Source organism: Brienomyrus brachyistius, chromosome 4 (genome assembly GCF_023856365.1).
Source record: "Brienomyrus brachyistius isolate T26 chromosome 4, BBRACH_0.4, whole genome shotgun sequence".
NCBI classification, from domain to species: domain Eukaryota; kingdom Metazoa; phylum Chordata; class Actinopteri; order Osteoglossiformes; family Mormyridae; genus Brienomyrus; species Brienomyrus brachyistius.
In genome coordinates this window covers 16666074-16685392 of record NC_064536.1, presented here as the reverse complement: position 1 = coordinate 16685392, position 19319 = coordinate 16666074, and the positions used below count along the sequence as shown (strand labels likewise).

General features: G+C 38.8%; 1 protein-coding gene and 1 long non-coding RNA gene across 15 annotated transcripts in view; both read right to left on the bottom strand.

Annotated features, from left to right (window-relative positions):
* Positions 1-4491, bottom strand: part of mllt10 (MLLT10 histone lysine methyltransferase DOT1L cofactor) — a 41332-nt gene extending 36841 nt beyond the window's left edge. For 9 of the 14 annotated variants that reach the window (XM_049012624.1, XM_049012626.1, XM_049012629.1 and 6 more), the window contains exons 1-2: positions 4109-4490; positions 1947-2026 (exon numbers count right to left, since the gene is read on the bottom strand). In XM_049012624.1, coding sequence (XP_048868581.1) covers positions 1947-2026; positions 4109-4271 — 243 coding nt within the window. In that variant the 5' untranslated portion in view covers positions 4272-4490. Of the gene's footprint in view, positions 1-1946; positions 2027-4108 lie in introns of all 14 variants that reach the window. The other 5 variants (XM_049012627.1, XM_049012625.1, XM_049012638.1 and 2 more) reach the window with 2 other exon arrangements.
* Positions 4492-5920: 1429 nt separating this feature from the next.
* LOC125740862 (uncharacterized) lies at positions 5921-16553 on the bottom strand. The gene is made up of 2 exons (XR_007397792.1): positions 16244-16553; positions 5921-6598 (listed from the first exon to the last, which is right to left on the bottom strand). It is a non-coding gene; the product is annotated as an uncharacterized LOC125740862 (long non-coding RNA).
* Positions 16554-19319: the final 2766 nt, after the last annotated feature.

Sequence of the window (19319 nt, the reverse complement as noted above, 5' to 3'; positions counted from 1 at the left end):
ACAACTTGAGTGGTCTAGCTTCTGTCAGAGTACACAAGCCTTCATAACACATGTCTTACATAATAAGTGCTACAGTTAACGTTACTCGTGGTTAATTTCCACATATAAGCAGGACAGGCAATACCAGGTATTTAACCGACGAATAAAGGGCATTAACAGAGTGTGCCATTTGTGTACATATTTGTACATTCAGTGACAACATGTTTTCCCACATCCAGCTCAATTAGCGTCCTTAGAGGCTAAATTGCAGTGATGAGGTGTAAGCGCTTTAAAAGTCAGTGCTCCACATTCACTGAAGCCAACATACCAGGATATTAGCAAGACCAGAAGCAAAACATCCTTTTAATTCAGAACATGAACTCAGGAGCAACCAACTGCCGACCAACGCACCCCAGCAGCACAGACTGAAAAGACATCCCATAGTAAACCAAAAACACCTAGCATTTGACCCGAAAACAAAATGGTTATGCATTTTTAATATTTTTAAGACAAGTTCTGCTTCACCTGCTTTTGTTGAAAATATATTTAAGGTCTACAGCAAATATAAACATCCCAAATGAATCATGTACCCAAGGACTGTCACTTTCAAAGGACTGAGTTCCGAATGAGCAAAATTAATAAATGCTTAATGTTCAAGGTAACTCAGTGCCACACAGATCCCAATAAAAAAATATGAGCAAAATATGGCTGTTGGTGATATTAGTGCCTATGTTAATTTTCCTATAAAGATAATTAAATGGTTGTAAACATCTTCCCCCAGCTTCAAAAGCTGAGACAGCTTACCAGTACCATGTGACATCTGTCTTCCAATGCACAAGTTGTTATCATACAAGCCTTTGAGCCTCTCAGCTACTGCCAATTGTTGTTAACTACCTGTGCAAAGCACATGGAATCTAAGCAAAAACGTTTCCATTATAATAAAGCTTCAAGCTGCTTGCATTACTACAGCTCTATAGCAACACCAACTACATTCTTAAAAGTCAAACTCTGCCGCCAGTATGACTGACAGCTGACAATGTAACAAAACTGCATATGAAAATGGAAAAAAGCAAGACAGGTATGAATGCTGACCATTATTTTAGGGGACCCTTCGCAGAAGTTATAAATTTCCTTTAAAACATGCTGTTGAAGTTATGAACATACACAATGTGAACATGAACAAAACATTTTAAACGGTTCTCAAATAAATCAGAAAAGACTCCAAGCATTTTTCACAAAAAAATATTTATGAAATACTTCTATATTGGTAAACTGGGAAATATTAGTGCTTCCATAAGCATTCGGCTTCCTCAACTCATTGAAAGATTTCATTCTCTTCACACTTAATATCACGAACTTCAAGGTGATCATAAATAACCTTTGGGAAACACTGGAAAATACTCTCATACTTTATCAGATCCAGGGTGGAAAACATGTAATAACATGCAGAAATTAAACTGTCTGGGAGTAACAGTGCACAGAATCAAACGGTATTTCCATTCCCGCACAGCTGAGACCCTGGAGGAATAAATATGGCCGTTGTGTTTGATAAGCAATGAAATTAGAGAGCAAACCAAACAAAGGAATTGCGATTTATGACTTCATGAAAGAAACTGAGCCATCATGGGTATCAGAGATCCATGATACACTCATAGTGCAGGGAGCAGATGGGTGGAGGCTGGAAAAAAAAATCACAACTCAAATCCACCAAGCAGCGTTCGGTCAACTTTAAAGCTTTAACTTTTACCAATAGAAACAAAATGCCTGCTACAAGACGGACATACTTCTTGTGATCATAATGTGCACATTCCAAGTACTCAGTAAGATACAAAATACTTTATGTAATCCAATATGTTCACCAGATGACTGTAGATTCCTTATGTGCTAAAGTTCACAGGAACTATCCTCCCGCCCTTTAGCTGGGAAAATGTAGGTTAACAATTATTAATGCAGGTTAAGTTACTTACCACCCTAGCTGCTCTCTCCTGGGATTCACATTTTCGACAAAACCAGGGGCCGGTCGGGACTTGCACAATGCCGTAGCAGGCTGTAATCAGGACAAAATGAACATAAGATTTCTGCTGCTCATGTACAGAGTCGAATAGAATGTAGTGCAAAGTAGAATGTTATTAAAACAATGGGACCAAAGCTGTTCTCTTCTGCCAGGTAGTTCAAATAATATAAATTTAATATATAAAAACATTAAACCCCTAAGCCTATACTGTAGGAGAAGGTGTGGACTGATGGAAATATTGTAACAGTATTCATTGTCCAGGTTGGAGCATGTCTTTATCATACAAAGGCATTGCCTTGTCTAAATGATATACAAAGAGGGTGATATGCTAGACATAAATATTGTACATTATACTCAAACTTCAGTTCAAAGTCATTTTTCATTGTCAATACAGGACTGCTGTATTGTAATCCAAAAAAATTACAAGTGCTTATGAACAAGTGTAAATACAAACGGGCTTGGAATCTGAGCAATTTCATTTTAAAGTTCTCCCTTTCACAATCACTTCAGCCTATGAAGGAGGACATCTCATGGTCACCAGACATCAAAAGCCTTGGGCTGGGCCCCTGCTGGGTTGTGGTCAAGGCAGAGAACACAAAAGACAGAATTTACAGCTACAAACAGTGGTTCCTAAACCACTGACCTAAATGGTAAGAGTACCACAGAATAACCAAGCCACAGTTTCCTCAGTTCTACATAAAATACTCAACTGCTTAAAGTCATGATCACAGTGAAAACATGTGGAGCAGCCAAAACACCTTAAAGCATGCCAAGATATTGTCTCGTTCTAACTTGTGAAGCAATAATGATTTATTTAGCTTTACTTAAAGTGTGCTGGAATCTGAGAAAAAGAAATTTAATATTTATGTGTACATACTCTAGAACTCCTAAATATACACGGGACTAATGATACTAAGCTTGCACCTGATTTTGATAAACGGAGGTTTAAATTATATTACAAATTTAGAGACAGAACGACAAATGAAAATGAAAAACACGTTAAGGCAGTTCAACATCTAAATATTTCTAGTAATTCTGCATTGAAAATGTCTGGAATTTTAGTTTTCCTGATCATCATTGTGAGACAAGGTCACTTAAAACTTTCTCAATCATTATATTTTGAATGATAAGCTTAATCCAACTACTGTATTTAGCACGTTTCTGGGGAAAACTAAAATTATGGGACGTTTGCGGTTTAAAAACTCTCCCAACGGCTTATCCTGGATAAGGGGCCCACGACATACATTTTATATGTAATATTTAAAAATGACAAAAATGCAAAAGGTAAAACAGGAGTGAAGGACTTGTCTGGATAGAGTCTGCGTACCGTTTCCATGGAAACTTCATGCAGCACGGCGCAAAAATGCCGTATTACAGTTCACTCGTCTCGACCTTTTTTGGATAAATGAGATTCGACGTTCTTACACAACGCTTACGACTGATTCCACACGATAAAACGTATAACGCCATACAAAACAAGACCAACGAAACAAGATGAGACCACAGTCACGGGCCATACCGACCTGAAGCAGCCACCCCCTCAGCAAGAAGGGGGGGGCAACCCTGAATTCCTTGTTTCAAAGAGTAATGTTCTCTCTCTCTCTCTGTACACACTAAAACCTGACCCACAAACATACGTCTTGGGATAATGTGAAAAAAAACTACGGGCGCTAGGTGTCATTTTGACATATTCGCGCCGAGGCACCTAACAGGAAACCGCTGAACGTAGACTGACGCGGCGCCAGCAGCCGCACTTTTTTCCACCGGGAAAGCACGCGCCGCACCTCTTACCCCCTCCCTTCCCAAACACATCACGTACGCCGCAGTCACTCTCATTTTCTTAATGACGGTCACATGACATGTGGACAACTTCATGATTCATTCGATCCCGCTTCGCCGTCATGCGACCCAGCAAACGCTTCCTCTGTCGACCATCGGCGGCCGACTTGCTAAATCCGAGGCCTTGAACGTGTACCTGACCCGAGTATTTCTGCGAAGTGTAAACAGCGCACCCCCTACTAATAAAACAGCGTACGGGACATGCACATGTTACGCAGGAAGCAAAGGTGTCAAGCAAGGCCTCTTACAGCCAGCGTTACGTGCTTTCTTTTTTACCTTGGTGAACAGCGACGTTGCAACCATGCCCGTCACAGTAAACCAGTGGATTTTCAGCCCAGCCTCTCTCATCTGAGCAAACGCAGCAGCCTCCAATCATCTCCTTCATATTATTGGCGATGTAGTCGTCTTCCACTGCTAGAGACGGTTCGCTGGATACCATCTATTGAGAAAAAGCGAGCAAAAAAGAAGGAGGAACCAAACGTTTAGCGACAGTATCTTTCCGCTTCCCTTCTCGGCCAAATTCGGTTAGGTTCCACTTTTTGAAAAAGCCATGTTGTTGACTTTGATGAGCCCCTTGACTAGCAGGATAGCTTCCACTGTACCACTCCACTCACGAGTACACTGCGGGGAAACACAAGCACTGAGGTCGCTCGCGCGCATGCGCGCCTCGGAAAGAACGAACAAGCTGGGTGCTGGTTGGCTACTTTCAGGCTTTGGACGCCATTTTGGCTCCGCGAAGTCCCCGGGAAGTGTCGTCTCGTGCTGCCTTAACCTATGGCGATCGAGTTTACGGCCAGCGAGGGCTGAGCCTCTGGAATATATACTGAGATCCTTCATGTATGGAAAGAATTCAAGGGGAATGCGAGAGTGGGAAGAGCTGAACGAAGGATGGATGCCATTCAGCCGCATAGGAAAACTTGTGTTTATGGCAAACTGGAATACCCATGATTTTTTTAGTTCGGGTACCTAACGTAAAAATTCAAATAGGACAACCGTTGCATCATTTTTACAGTGGATGCAGTAGAAATCAGTGTGCAACATCTGTTCAAAACATCGAAATGTCAGTTGTTGTTTACAGTATTGCATGACTCACAGGAGACGATAGGTTTCTGTTTTGAAAAATGAGCTACCATATTGCTATCAGTTTAGGTAGTAGATGTGAAACTGTCACGTTATCATGATGTTATTTAGCCGAATTGATCCATTTTATCCGCCAAGTACCTAATTTTAATGGTGATGATTTAGTTTATGCAGGCATTCTGTTTATTGCAAATTGAGATTTTTTACTTAGTTATTAAGTTAAAATACGACGTAAAACTGACGGACTAGTTAAGGCTTACGTTCCTGAATTTCCGCTGTGTACGATTTATGTATTTCGAAGGTAAGGAAACACAACTAAAACGAATGTTAGCTTAAAAATGAGGAAATCTTTATCTTTGATTTCAATTTGTGATACTCTTTTAACGATTTAGTGGCAAGAATGGGTCATGGAGGTCGCAGGAGGAAATTCATATATTTAGTGCCATTTTAAAATGATTACACTCTTCATATTCACCGATTACCCCCTAGAGGAATCTGCAAAAACCAGGATTTTCATACTTTTTCATGAAAATAAACATATTTATATTTTAATATAGAAAGAATGTTATATTTGGAAAAATATACATAAAGCATTAAAACAAAACACCTTTGTGTTTTGTGGCACAAGAGCATGAGGTCATCTTCCTTATAGCGTGGTTTTCTTTCTCCTTGTGGACATGGAATTTGTCAAAACAATTCACTGGACCTGGTTCTTTTTAAAACTTTGAATTGTTGTTTCTGTGCCCCAGAGTGCCTAAAGACGCAACAAAAAGGATGTGTTGATTGCCTGTTTTTTGAGTTTGCATATTTAACTTAAACCTAATTTTTGGAGGCAATCCCTTTCATAGGTTTTATATACCTTCTAGATAGTTCTAACAAACATTTTGTGCTACTCAAATGTAGCTTTATGATATTCAGTTGGAAGACATAAATACTTGGAAGACATGCTTACATACAAACTACATATTTTATTTCTATCAGCAGAAGAAAAAAAACAGAAATTGCTGATTAAGAAATTGAAGAACAGTTTAATACATCTGCTTTATCGATCCCCTGAACAACAAATTTCAATTAAGCAAATAAAGGCCTTAAAGAAGTTGTTTTTTACTGTAATTTCAATTAAATGTGTGAATCAACATTTCTACTTCCTGCTTTGCAGAAATGCCCAGTGATAATGTTGGTATCCAGAGAAACATAATGTTTGCCAATATTTTAAAGGACACGTGAGCCTAGTCTGTGTAATATGGAAAATTAAAGGTCTCCAGGAATGACTGTCAATTATTTGCCTTAATTTTGGAATGTTTAAATGCAGAGTCTACATTCGGAATGAGATGGGGGGCAGAGGGGGGAGCCAGGAAACCTATTATAGTTCTGGAGAACAAAGGGGGTTAGGAGGACAGCTGCTGAAGCAACCCGACCCAGTGAAATAGCAGAATGATTTTCACTACTTGCACTTGATTAAGCTTGGGACTAACTGAGCTCTTGGCTGTGAGTGAGCTGTGTTTGAGAAAGGCTAAATTGCCTCTATAACTCCTTACGGTGTGATTTAGTGCCTTGCTGAATTTCCAGATGACAGTTCTCTGACAGAAGAGAGGCAATCTTTGTTGTTGTGCTTTTAAAAATCCTGATGCTGATCCCATCTCTGCAGAATTTTGTTCCTTCACGCTCATGAGATGATCATCTTATCTTCCAGAGATCAGAAAAAAAAAAATGCGTTTATTCTTCCAGATTCAGAAAAATTAACATCCATCTGCCATGCAGTATAATAATCATGTTTTTATGTTTATTTTTTAAAATGTCAAATTGTCTGAATTGAAGCTAACCAGACCTTTTTAGCTTACTCTGCACGTGGTTATGCTCATTGCTTTTTGAGCACGGGACTTCACATTTCACCAAAAACCAAAGATACTTTGGTATTTTCCTGTACATGGTCATGACTGTTAAACATAGTTAGCAACTAAAGGTAAAAGAGGCATACAGATGAGTAAAAATTAATTTCAAGCATAGTTGTAATATAGTTTTACTGAAACTTAAGTGTTTCAATGTCGTACCACAAAAAAACGAAGTTTTAAAAACGTGGCAGATGACAACTGACTAAAGGAGAGTTTAGTTTTTAAAGTGATGGGAACTGATACTAAATTAAGAGACGATGTTTAAAAGGACCCGTACTAATGACAACACAAGATAATTTGTTTTGTTTTTTTCTTCGTGTTTTATTTTGATTAGTGATTTTGTCTCGCTTTGACGGAGGCCCGGAGCACGCGGGGCAGCACTCGGCGTCTCAGTCCGCGTTGTTTCTCTCCCTCCTTTACGTTTATTGCAGCCGCAGGCGTCTTCGCTGACGTTCTGTGACCTGGGAGCCGAGCCGTTGTGAAAACCCGGCGAAATTCATCAGAATGCATTCGCATTCGGCCTCGTTAATGTTCATTTACTGATGTTCTACAGAATTCGAATCATTTTTTTTTAAGCGGCGATATTGAAAAATTTACATTTTACCATCTGCACTGACATCGATGATTTTGCTTAAATATGGAAAACCAGGAGGTTGCATAACTACACATTAAAATGTAAGTGTGTTTGCAAAATATATTGGGAACTGCAGCGCACATAAAGTACGGTTAAATGTTGTATCTCATTCATTACCGTGCTGTGCTGGTGTGAGACCAGGAGAATAAATATAGGCCTACACATTAATGATATATTAATATTTAGATTATACAGGCGTTTTCATATATATTCCATTTGGCCGTTTTTGTAGTCTTACGTAAAATCGTATTTTAATTTATAATTAATCCGACTTGAGAGCAAAATCAGAGATGAAAAGGAGTAGATACAGAAAATAGGAGATACAAAAATTATTTATATGAAAGGAAACCTTTCATTACTGTACAAATCAGTCAGCTTCGCCTGAACTAGCTTCGGTGTTTTGACATAGCTGTAGAGGATTTAGGGAAAGTATTCACCTCTTAATCTCATAATTCAGATCAAGCGTTTTAATTGCACCCATTACTGCAAATAAATAAATAAATAAATAACTTAAAAATAAAATTGATAATAATAATAACAATAAAAGACTGGAAAACAATCGCCTTTTCTCACTACTGCTGAAAATAACTTGAGACCTAAGGTTGTCCAACATTGCACAGCAGAAGGTCAGAGTGCGCAAACACCGGCTGAATCACGAACTGGCGCGTATTTGCTACGCGCTGGATTTTCTCTTAATTCTTTACAGCGCAGCGGAGCAAATTCCGCGCTCTTTTTCCCCGCTGTCAAGTGCAATTACAGGGGAACACAGCCGCGAACCGAGATGCATAATGTATTGCGACATTCGCTATGCGCTTGTGTTTGTTCGGCAGGAAACACCTTTTTGTGGTACAACGGAAAGCAGATGTTACACCTATTCCTATTGGAGTAGGGGAGAAAGAAGATCTTTCCTCCTCAGAATAGCTCAAAAAAACAGTGCCCAGCAGAAGCCGGCTGAGTTTGTATCCCATACGCAGGGGATGTGGGGGGAGGTGGAAGGGGGTGGGGGCCTCAGGAACTTGCTTGTGATGTAATGTGGTGATTGATGTCAGAGTCCCTTTTTTACATAGCTTAGGATGTGCCTCAGACGTTTAATCTTGAAAGTCCCATAATCTTTATTGTACCTTCCAGCAGAAAAAAAATATGTGATTTCTAAATACGTCAGCCGTCTGAATATGCATACAAATCCCTGAAAAGGCCTATTCATGAACTAAAACACAACTGTCAGGACACAGTAAAAAGTTGGAGACTTCATGGAGGGTTAACTTTGTTGAAGGAAAGAGCGTAATCACCACGATGGGCAGTATTAGGGGATTGTGAGTGCATCGAGACTTGACACCGGCAATGCAGACAGATTTTCCATCGAAATATAATCAGAGCTTTCAGACTGGACTTAATAGTGCAGATACATGGAGTACTGGGCCCCTATACCAGATCACAGCAGCACCAAAGTGTAGGAATCCTGCAAATGCACTCTGGGAAACTGACTGGCAGTAGCGGTGAAATAATAGAAATGTATGATGTAGATTGGAGACGCGGTAAAAAAATAAATTCCTCGACGTAGAGGCACAAAGCGAGGATACCCCCCACTCCACATCGCCATAGCGCCATGAAGGGCCACGTGTAGCCCGTCATGTGACCCTCGGAATGTGACCCATAGACATTATGTAGATATCTACCCAACCATGAAGTCGCCAAATAGTCTTGATCCATTGCATGCTGAGCAGAAAAAATTATATAATATTATATTAATAGTATACGAATCATGTATTATAATTGTGTAGATTGTATATGTTTCCATAATACATATAATGCTCAGATTTGTCTCCTTTGACTGTTTGTTTCTGGGCAGGGTGTCCTGGACAAACCCAGACAGAGACGCACCTCTTAGGGCTGGACACTCACTGGCCTCAGCTGTGTGACAAAGCTCTGGTGGGTCTTTTCCATTTCCTCCATCATTTAAATAGCATTTATGAGACGGCGATTATGTGACTTTTACAGAAGTGCGTACATCAATTTCCTGCCTAAATGCAGCGGTCGCCATCTTAAAATATGGCCAATTTCCGTCCGGAACCAATGACGAAGGATTCACACAGCTCATGTTGAGGCCCTGGTCTGTGTCAGAAATGTCTTTTTACTTCTCTCACTTGCATATTTTACCACAATATCAAAATTAGCATGCAAAATATGCCTGCATCTATATCATAAATATATAATAAGAAAGAAAAATAGCCCTATATATGCGAAAGGACTTGTAGCATATGCACAAACACAGAGAGAGCTTTGAAATCAATTTCCACCATTGCATTCACATGGTTCACATTTCTTTAAATGCGGCATCAAAACTATAGGAAATTGCAAGTATAATTCAGCAGGAGGCACAGCTTATGTGGGAGCCCCAGTAGGTTCTGGTTCTTGAAATCAAAATTGGGGGGCTTGGTCAAATACTTTGGATTCGAGCATGGTTTTCACATACACACACCCCAAACTGGGCCGAAATGGGCATAATAGAGAACTGGGGATTCCACTATATGCCCAAGATTAATTCCAAACTACTATCCACCTGCAAGACATAAGAATACTCTTGAAATAGTCACAGCTTAGAAGGGGACCCAAGGCTCACCAGATAGGTAGATTTATATTAAAATGTTGTCCTAAGCTGCAGCTGTTAAGCTTGTGATAAGCAGAGGGGGGGGGGGGTTAAAAAAATGCAGTTTATGAGCCAAAGCCAGAATATCACAGCATTAACCCACTCCTGGTCCAGTCTTATGAGTCTAACCCCTACAGCAAATATCAGTAGGTTGTCGTTTTTTCTTTCCTCTCTCCATTCCTATTTATCAAGCATGAAAACCTTTAGCTGCATCATTTTTTTTCCCCCCACAATTTGCCTTGACCAAGTTTTAATTCCACAGGTTTCTCCTTTTTTCATAAACCACTGAACAGAACCCTCGCCAGCTGTGCGAGATATTCATCCACCTGCTTATATGACAAAACGGTTTATCACTCAGTTCACACCGAGAATGGAAAAAAAATAATAATTGCCAAATCTGCCACGCTTCAATTGTAAAAAAAAAGGCATGATTTGTAATCCTACTAGGAAGGAAGACAAGAGCAAACCAGACTAAAAGTAGTTAATTGTTCATCGGTGATGTCTTTTGACAATTTTTTCTGAGGCATTTCATCTTTATACTGTAATAATACTGTTGTTGTGCTATACTGTCCTTAATACCTCTGGGGTCACACGCACGCGGAAATTTTCGCGCTCAGAATCTGAGCGCCAGCGACTATATTTTTTATGAGTAAAACAAGAGGGTTTTTAAACGTATTTATTCCCTCCAAAGCCTTTCATCACCTTTAATCTGGGCAATCATGGCAGTCTGATTGGAATCAATCGTGGTCCTTAAAGTCATACCGTGTTATTTTCAGCACCACGGAGAAACAATATTTGCAGCGACAGGGATACTAGTGGAGATATTATTGTTGTTATTTTGTTATGGTGAGAAGCTATGGAAGTCATCAATGTGAACATCTTCGGCCATTTCTTACTCTTTGGTGACTGACGTCCATATCTGCACGCAGCCAGAGACAAAATTATTGAACTTAACTGCTTCCCACTCCTGTCCTCCTACAATAGGGTTTGAATACAAACTGTGTCTGCATCCCAGGTGAAGCTGTTGCCGGGTCTCCTCCTTCCCCTCACTCCTCCAACGGGACAGCTGCCTCATGACCGCCATCAATTTTTAAAGCTTTACACCGCCCGGCCATGTCTGCTGTGACGTTCCGTTCGTCCATTATTATCACATGTGAGGAGGAGCGGCGTATATCTCAAAACGCAGCCCGAATCCACCTGCGGTCTCGAGCTGCTTGGTCTCACATTCCTGCCTGCTGCCGACTAGGGAGACTTCGTTGAAAACTGCTTTTAATGGCAGGAGACCACTTAACTTACACATCCCTGAGCCTACCTCTTACGCATTAAAAAAAAAGAATAATTTTAAGAAGAATTATGTATGGCTGAAATTATTTAGTGCACAATTTTTTACTTTTTTTTATGTTTCTATTTTCCAAACTTCAAACTACCGTTATACCGGCTTCCATTCATTCAGAATTTCCCGCGTTAGAGAACAGCTGTTTATTAAGGACTTACATTTGAATTACGTCAGGAACACGCTGTCAGTGAGCAGAACAAATGTGTCCACATAATAAACAAACAAATAAATAAACAAACGAACAAGCAAGCAAACAAAATAAATAGGTGTGTGTATATATATATACATATATATACATATATATATATATATATATATATATATATATATGTGTGTGTGTGTGTGTGTGTGTGTGTCTTTGTGTGCGTTTAAAAAAATCAAGTGTCACAATAAACTGATCTAAAACGATATAGATACTGGAGAAGGTTATGAAGTTTGATACATATTTCTACGTGTGGGTAGACGAATGATCTTAGAAAATAATCATCACCCAGCTTTTGATGGGCCTGACGCCGTGTCCTGCAGGCATTCCATGGGTTTGTGTAGTGTAACTAAATTTACTTGCCTTTACATGTTGCCGTGTAAACTTTAACTCGCGTTAGAATTGTTCCGAGTATTTCATCTGAGATTGAGTTAATCGACGCACGGTTACTTCTTGCGCTCACTGAGTTTCTAAATACAAACCACTCAGTAAATAATTATCATTATTGTTATAATCTTAATTTGACACATTTTTACGTGGTTTGATTTTTAAGTGATGTAGTATATCGATGTACTGCAAACCATAAGTGGATGTACTGAAGCATTTTACAAATGGTTCATGTTTTGTTCACAAACTGCATCTGACGCTACTGACACGAGAATAGTGGCGTTGAGACCCTTTCCACTAATAGTTGATGTCGCTTTTGACGTGTAGGTATTAAGAATTGCTTTACAAATGTCTCTGTGTGAATTGACTTGGCTGTGATGTCCAACATCTCAGCAACTCGCAATAACTACGTGTATTATAAACGTTTACCAAAAGAAAATCATGCATTATACAGAGAAATGTTTCTAAAATAAACGTAATACGTTACTATTTCTTAGCATTACAGCTACTGTGCGCTATTTTTAAGCAAATAGTCAACACTGTCGGGAAAGCTTTCCAATTCTAAAACACTGTGAACACCAATAGGTTAGCTCTGTAATTAATACCTATTTTCTGGGTCCTGGAAAAATTTTGCTCAACAGCATCGGGGAATTGACAGAATTTAAAATTTAGGGGCGTTTCTACCCGACCTCAACCTTGAAACATTTCCCACAAGAGAGAAGCAAATTAAGGTCTAGCCTCGCTTGTTAGACCATGGCAGACAAATAAAACTTGTGGTGATTTACAAGTATTTAAATAATAGCCACAGATGCATTCAATTAATAGACATACAAAGAAAGAAAAAACGTTGCAAAATATGAAGACACTTTGTTTGTTTGTTTGTTTGTTTGTTTGTTTTCTTTCATAGATACCTAAGAGAGAAAACTAAAATATTACGCACTTCTGACTTTTTGTTTTTATCCCGATGGCCTCGCGAGATAAAACGTCCGTAAACAATGTGTAGGTCGGCAGTACAAGATCAACACTTCACAATTAGCAGTGACGTAACTCCAAGAACTGCTATGAGCCCTAAAAAGCTATTTGTAATTAGACAGAACGCGGCACATCAGCTAAACATTATCTGCCCGATACGGCGTGTAATAATAGCAGTACTGAATGTTTTACGACTTTAAGGCGAAAGCACCTATCTGCTCCATAGTGTAAGCCAACTTTACACTTTCTTGCCATGTCATCTGTGTTTAGTGCATAATATATGAGTAGCTATATGTAACCCCCCCCCCCCAACACACACACACACACACACACACACACATAGGGGGTTTGTGGGGACTCTCCGTTCATTTCTATGAGGAGAAGTCTAATCCCAACACGACGACCTTAATCCCTACCCAGCCCGAACCTTAACCATGAGTAACCAAACAAAATACGAGACTTGTCATTTTTATATTTCTGATTGCGTTTGCAGATCTTTGTGGGGACCGGAAAAATGGTCCCCACAACGTCAAAATAACAAGTTTTACGTACTACAAACATTATCCCATACAAACACACAAACACACACACACACACACACACTCTGACTCACCGGTTGTTAAATGATCATTTTTCATTTATACATCACTTTTAATCTGGTATTTATAGATTCTTTGGTAAAGCGAAATGAGTGAAGTCAGAACGTGATTGATCATATAATGAAGTTTATCTACTTCGGCATCATGTATAACTGCCAGATAGCAATAATTTTTTTTTATAATTTTCGTGACTCACGGTGTTCCCCATACTTACATATGTGAATGTGTTATTTGTATTATATAAAGTTCTATATTCTATACTTCTCAAAGAGAGTTCAGTCTGACACGCAAGCGTATATTATGGAAACACACTACTAACACAACTTACTGTTTAGGTGTGTAAGTCATTCACAGAAGAATTCGTAGAAGACGTAGAAGGCAATGTACAGTATATTAAATGATGTAATATATTATATGTCTTTGTAATGTACGATCAATCGTATATATATATATATATGTGTGTGTGTGTGTGTGTGTGTGTGTGTGCAAGCAGACCTTTGTTCTTTTAACCACACGTTTCGTGCCTGTGGATTTCATTTTTTTTTTTTTTTTTTTTTTTTTGCTATTTTAGGAAGGTCCAGTATCTCGTTCTGATCTGTTCTCACAATTACATCATGTTACATTCCATCGCCAGAGCAACAGCCCGTCAAGAATTCGGAAATATTTTTTGGCTCGGCTTAAAGCACAGGCAACAGTAGAAGAGTACTTTATAGCTGTGTTTACTTGCCGAAGTAAACGAAAATGTATAAAATTCCGCCTTGGAGTATGCGAAGTGGGAAAAGCTTTTCAGCACAAAGGTCACTTCGAAAGCTATATTTATGCTATCAGATCTATTGATAACGATAGTGAAGATTTTACACATTTTGTCCGACCGATATCCGATTCAGTTAACCAGCGTGCGTGCAGTTAATTATGCGAGTAATTTAATCATAAATCTGCTTTGTAATCAGTCCGACCTCACCGTGTATTTAGGAAACGTATTTAGACGGTACGTATTGTTTCTGCTTTTTTTATCCAATACATATCGGTCGAAAAATAAAAATAAATAGCAACAACTCACAACTGAATAAATAATCTTCGCATTTGTTTTTACATTTACAGTAGAACTGACAAAATTTATTGGCGCCGCCTTACTCTTATTGTGTTTAGTTTTCCTTAAATTATGCATGCGGTTCATTTAATGTTAGTGCACATGTAAATAATTTGATACTATCAAATTTAATCTACATGAAAAGGAAACCATTTGGATCAAAAATACAAGCTTTAAGTATTTTCAAAGTATGTGATACATACGTGTGTATCTTTGTATCTATCTATATAAATATTAATCAAAATATATGCATATTGGCCATACGTGTGTGTGTTTGTGCGTGGACTAATAATGATTTGTGTTTTAATATATTTGTGTTTTAACTTGATACGTGCAACACAGCAAAAAATGCTTGTTTTATTTATGGTGTTATGCATATTTGCAGCGAAATTAACAGTAGGGTATGAATACCATTCTTAAAATTCACAGTATGGTCGTTGCTGTATTACACTGGCAAATCAAAAATAAACTCAGTTTACGTCTTCTACAGCTCTTGTAAACCTCATCATACAGGACACGGTTCACCATCCGACCTGCACGAGGAGGGGTTAAAGAGGGGGATTGAAGAGGGGGATTTGAGCAGGCACGAGCGCGATTTACGCAAAGGCTTGTGGGTAATGAGAAGGTCTGCAAAAACACAGAGGAACAACATGACGAGGTGAAAGGTCAATGGAACCCACTCCCTCATCCTCCATCCCCCATCCAACCAAACACACATCAAAATTAAGTTTCAGACAGCGTGGTACATTTTAAGTAACAAACTCTGCCTGGATTACGTGGTGCATTGTGGCGTTTTGGTTGGATATGTGCCAGAAAGTCAGCTACCTATACAATAAGTGCTTGTACTTGAGCGTTTCCTCATAAAATTACTTGCAAACAACATGGTGGTACTGGGTATGAATGTGGTGGCACTTTGTGAGGTCAGTATTAACACGGGAACCATGTATGCTTCTTCTGTATACAGTAAAATTGGTCACAGTCATGGATTAAACTCGATATTCGGTTTTTGGAAAATAAATGCATTTTTGCACACGACTCGGCATTTTTTGCACACCACGTGTTGTTTTTACAACAATGGTCTTTCGTTTCGTGAGTCTGCCTCAAATGAACTGAAATTCTACCTATACTCTGATTTTTCCCCCTCGTGTGGAAGATGATGTTGTTTGGCCGACAGCATAAAGGGGCTGTGCGCGTTTCTTTTTCACATTCGTTTGTGGGAACCGAGAACATATGCTTCGTATTCGGGTATGCTTTTGACAAAGGCTGAAAACTTCGGCGAAACATTTTGGGGCAAAATTTCCTCCAGTGTTAAAAGTAAGACATTCATTACGTGTTTGAAATTTAGCGCATTCGATGATCACGGAGCAAAATGATATACGTTTTTTAAACATTATCATGCTGGCCGCAAAAGTGGCCAGTGTGGTGAAATACTGAAAGTATTTGTCATGTATTTTTATCGCTGCGCCAGCAGTGAAATGGGGGTAAATTAAATGTAGTAAAATAAAATGCGGCTGCCCTTTGTTCCACCATTGTTTTGAGTAGAGCGGGTAGAAGTACGTAGGTTATTCTTACCTTACAATGGCTCTAATCTGAAAGTCTTCTCCATCAAACTTTTCTCACGCGATCCTCACGAAAAAGCAAATATAACGACTTCTATCTAAAATAGTAACCGTGCGCCTCGGAAAGGTTTATTTAACCGTCCCAAGTGTTTCTCCCCCTCAATGTTTGAGAATCCGAGCACGTTGTTTCAAGTATGGGGACCCCTGCTTTGTGAATCGGTCTCCTTAGCACCCTCCAAGCCCATCCTAATGGATAAATGAGTGTGGTGGAGGTTTGCACTTTCAAGGGGCCCGCGCGAAACTCACGAAAGAAAACCAGCGCTTCTGACTTATAAAGATGCGTAAAAAATAACAACAAGGGTGTAAAGTGATTCAGCACTGGGAAAAGGAAGAGCATACGTAACACACTAACGTACACAATCAGAAAACATTGGACATGTGTGTGAAAATGCTCTTACCTCTTTAAGGTGTTTTGAAATTATCGTAAAATATTAATTACTGAAAAATTAATCAAACGTTTGAACTCAGGTATTCTTGACCTAAACGTTGCTCGGAAACCCAAAATACAACAGTCGCTGAGATTTACGATCAGCATGAATGTTAATTTTAATTAACTTCATTTTCTAAAATGATCTTTAGCACAAAGTGATAAAATGTTTTAGCATACTTATTTAACTGACCTTATAACAAGCTTTCCGTGTTTTGTAGATACCGTTTAAAAGATCGTCCTATAAAAGCAGCCCATTCTCATTACGATATATTTTAGGGAAAAAACACGGACATTAATAATTTAACAACATTAAATAACGCTCTAAATGGCCAGCTCATGTTTGATCATTTTTATAACTAGGTATACCATTTGCAGTATTTAAGACGTCTGTGCGCTTAATGGGGAAAATGGCAGTAATACACCGATACAAAAAGACATATATGTGCATGACGTAAATGTATGACTACAGGATGAGGTACGATATAAAAACATCACTTAAACTACAATTGAAGTTAACCATTTGAGTTAATTATTTAATTTGTTTGCTGTGTCGCAGGTTGTTACATTTTTGATCACGCAGCAAAAAAACAAACAAAAAAAAAAAGTATGTTATTCATTGGTGTTAAAGATAAACTAAATGCAAATATTCGCGTGATGTTTGTCAATTTGACATATATGCAATAGGCAAACTGTCTATTTTTTAAAAGAACAGCGTTCCCAATGCAAATCCCCATTACGCAATCAACAAATCTGCAATATGAACACGAACAATGCTTTTAGCTGTAGAATGTAACGATTCGCACAGGCTGTTCAGAGCTCGGTAGGCTACAGGTCAGGGGTTGTGTGGGTCACTGCATTATTAGTGTTGCCGTTATAGAACTAGATATGCATGTAAAGTCCTATAAAAAAGCCTAAACGTTCTCTATGGATAATATGCTTAATTTGCAGACTACACCAATATGTATAAAACTTACATTCATAACCTAGTAAAAGTTTAATTAATTAATATATATGCGTGATTCGTTTTTATATCCAAACATTTTATTAAAATTAAATTAAAATAATTCAACTTTCTCTCCAGCATAAAAATCTATATATAGCTGTTTTACAGTTGAATATGTCTATTAAAACATAACATTACACGCCTAATATTGCTACGTCATCTCGCATAACCAGCACTACGTGAATAACCCAGATTGCTCGCCACAGTCTGCAGCAAATGCCATAGCTTAGGTTTATAATTGCATCTCAAACACATTTTAAACAGCTTTGTGTTTTATGAATTTACTGAGACGTTTCTTTTTATTATTATTTCCGTTCAAATGCTGAGAGCAGTAGGCCTACTTTAGCAGGGTTACAGTGAATGAATTAATACGTACGTTATAGGCCTATCTGGATATCGTTACACGCTTAACAATTACACCATAAAAATCAATAATCATAAAAGCGTGACTGATTTTGGAATTCGTAACATTATTAGAGTTTTCATTAAATAATGGTCAGGCAGCGCTCTGAAATCGGTCGCTTAAAGTATAGCATAGCTGTTTCGTCTTTAAAAATTCAGTGAAAACCGAAAAAACCCTGTCCCCATTAATACGGATGCTAACTTTGGCGCCAGTTCTGCTCTATTAATTAAGACTAATAAAGTACCCTCCAGTGTCTGTGAGTGCTGGCTCTTTCCACAGGTATGCAATCGTAATATCATGATTCAATACGGTCGACAGGTAGTGACTCCACCCTACAAGCTACGAATGCACACAAATTAAAGCGTCTTATAAACATACGCAGCAGTGCGGCACCTTCACAGCAGAGAACGGTATGTGGTATACCTAGCACATAATCCGAATAAATGTGTGATGAAAAAGATCCGCTCAACGCAGTTACTCAACTTCTGCAGGATGTGCAGATAAACTGCTAGATATATGATCAATACATTTGGAAAAGGTACCAAGTAGTATAGTATATACTATAATATAAGTTTAACCATAAAAGTTACCCAGTCTAATCAACTGGGATGCAAAGCACGCAACTCTGGAAAGTGAGCAGCATCTAGAACATAAACAAACTAAACTTCCGCATAAACTGTAAACTGCGTAAAAAAATGCGTTGTTCAGCCTCGTGCACAAATGATGGTGGGTGATATTGAATGTGTGGTGGTGGTGGTGGTGATGATGATGGCGGGGTGGGGGGTGGGTGAAAGTGTGTACGTATAGGAAAAAGTACATCAGGCACTGATGTTTTCACAAGACAAATCAACTTAAAAAGCAAAGTTTTTGGGTTTTCAATTTATTATACATTGCTTTAAAACACACCTCATTATAATCCACAATAAACGTTAGAAGCTATTGATCAAATTCCCAAGGGTGTACAAATGTATCCAGAAGAGCATGCCTCTCCCGAGTCGGCGCAGGGGCCCACAAGCCTTTTTCATTACTACCCCCGAGATCGAACTCGTTCCAGTGCAAGTCTCTCGCCCTTTTGCCGAGAAGCAGCGGAGCCGTGCGAGCGGTCTAATTTCGAGAAGACCAACTGAAGGCGATTTTAATAATTATTTGCTATTAATAAAAGTTTAAAAAATTCACCTCAGCGCTGGTTGACT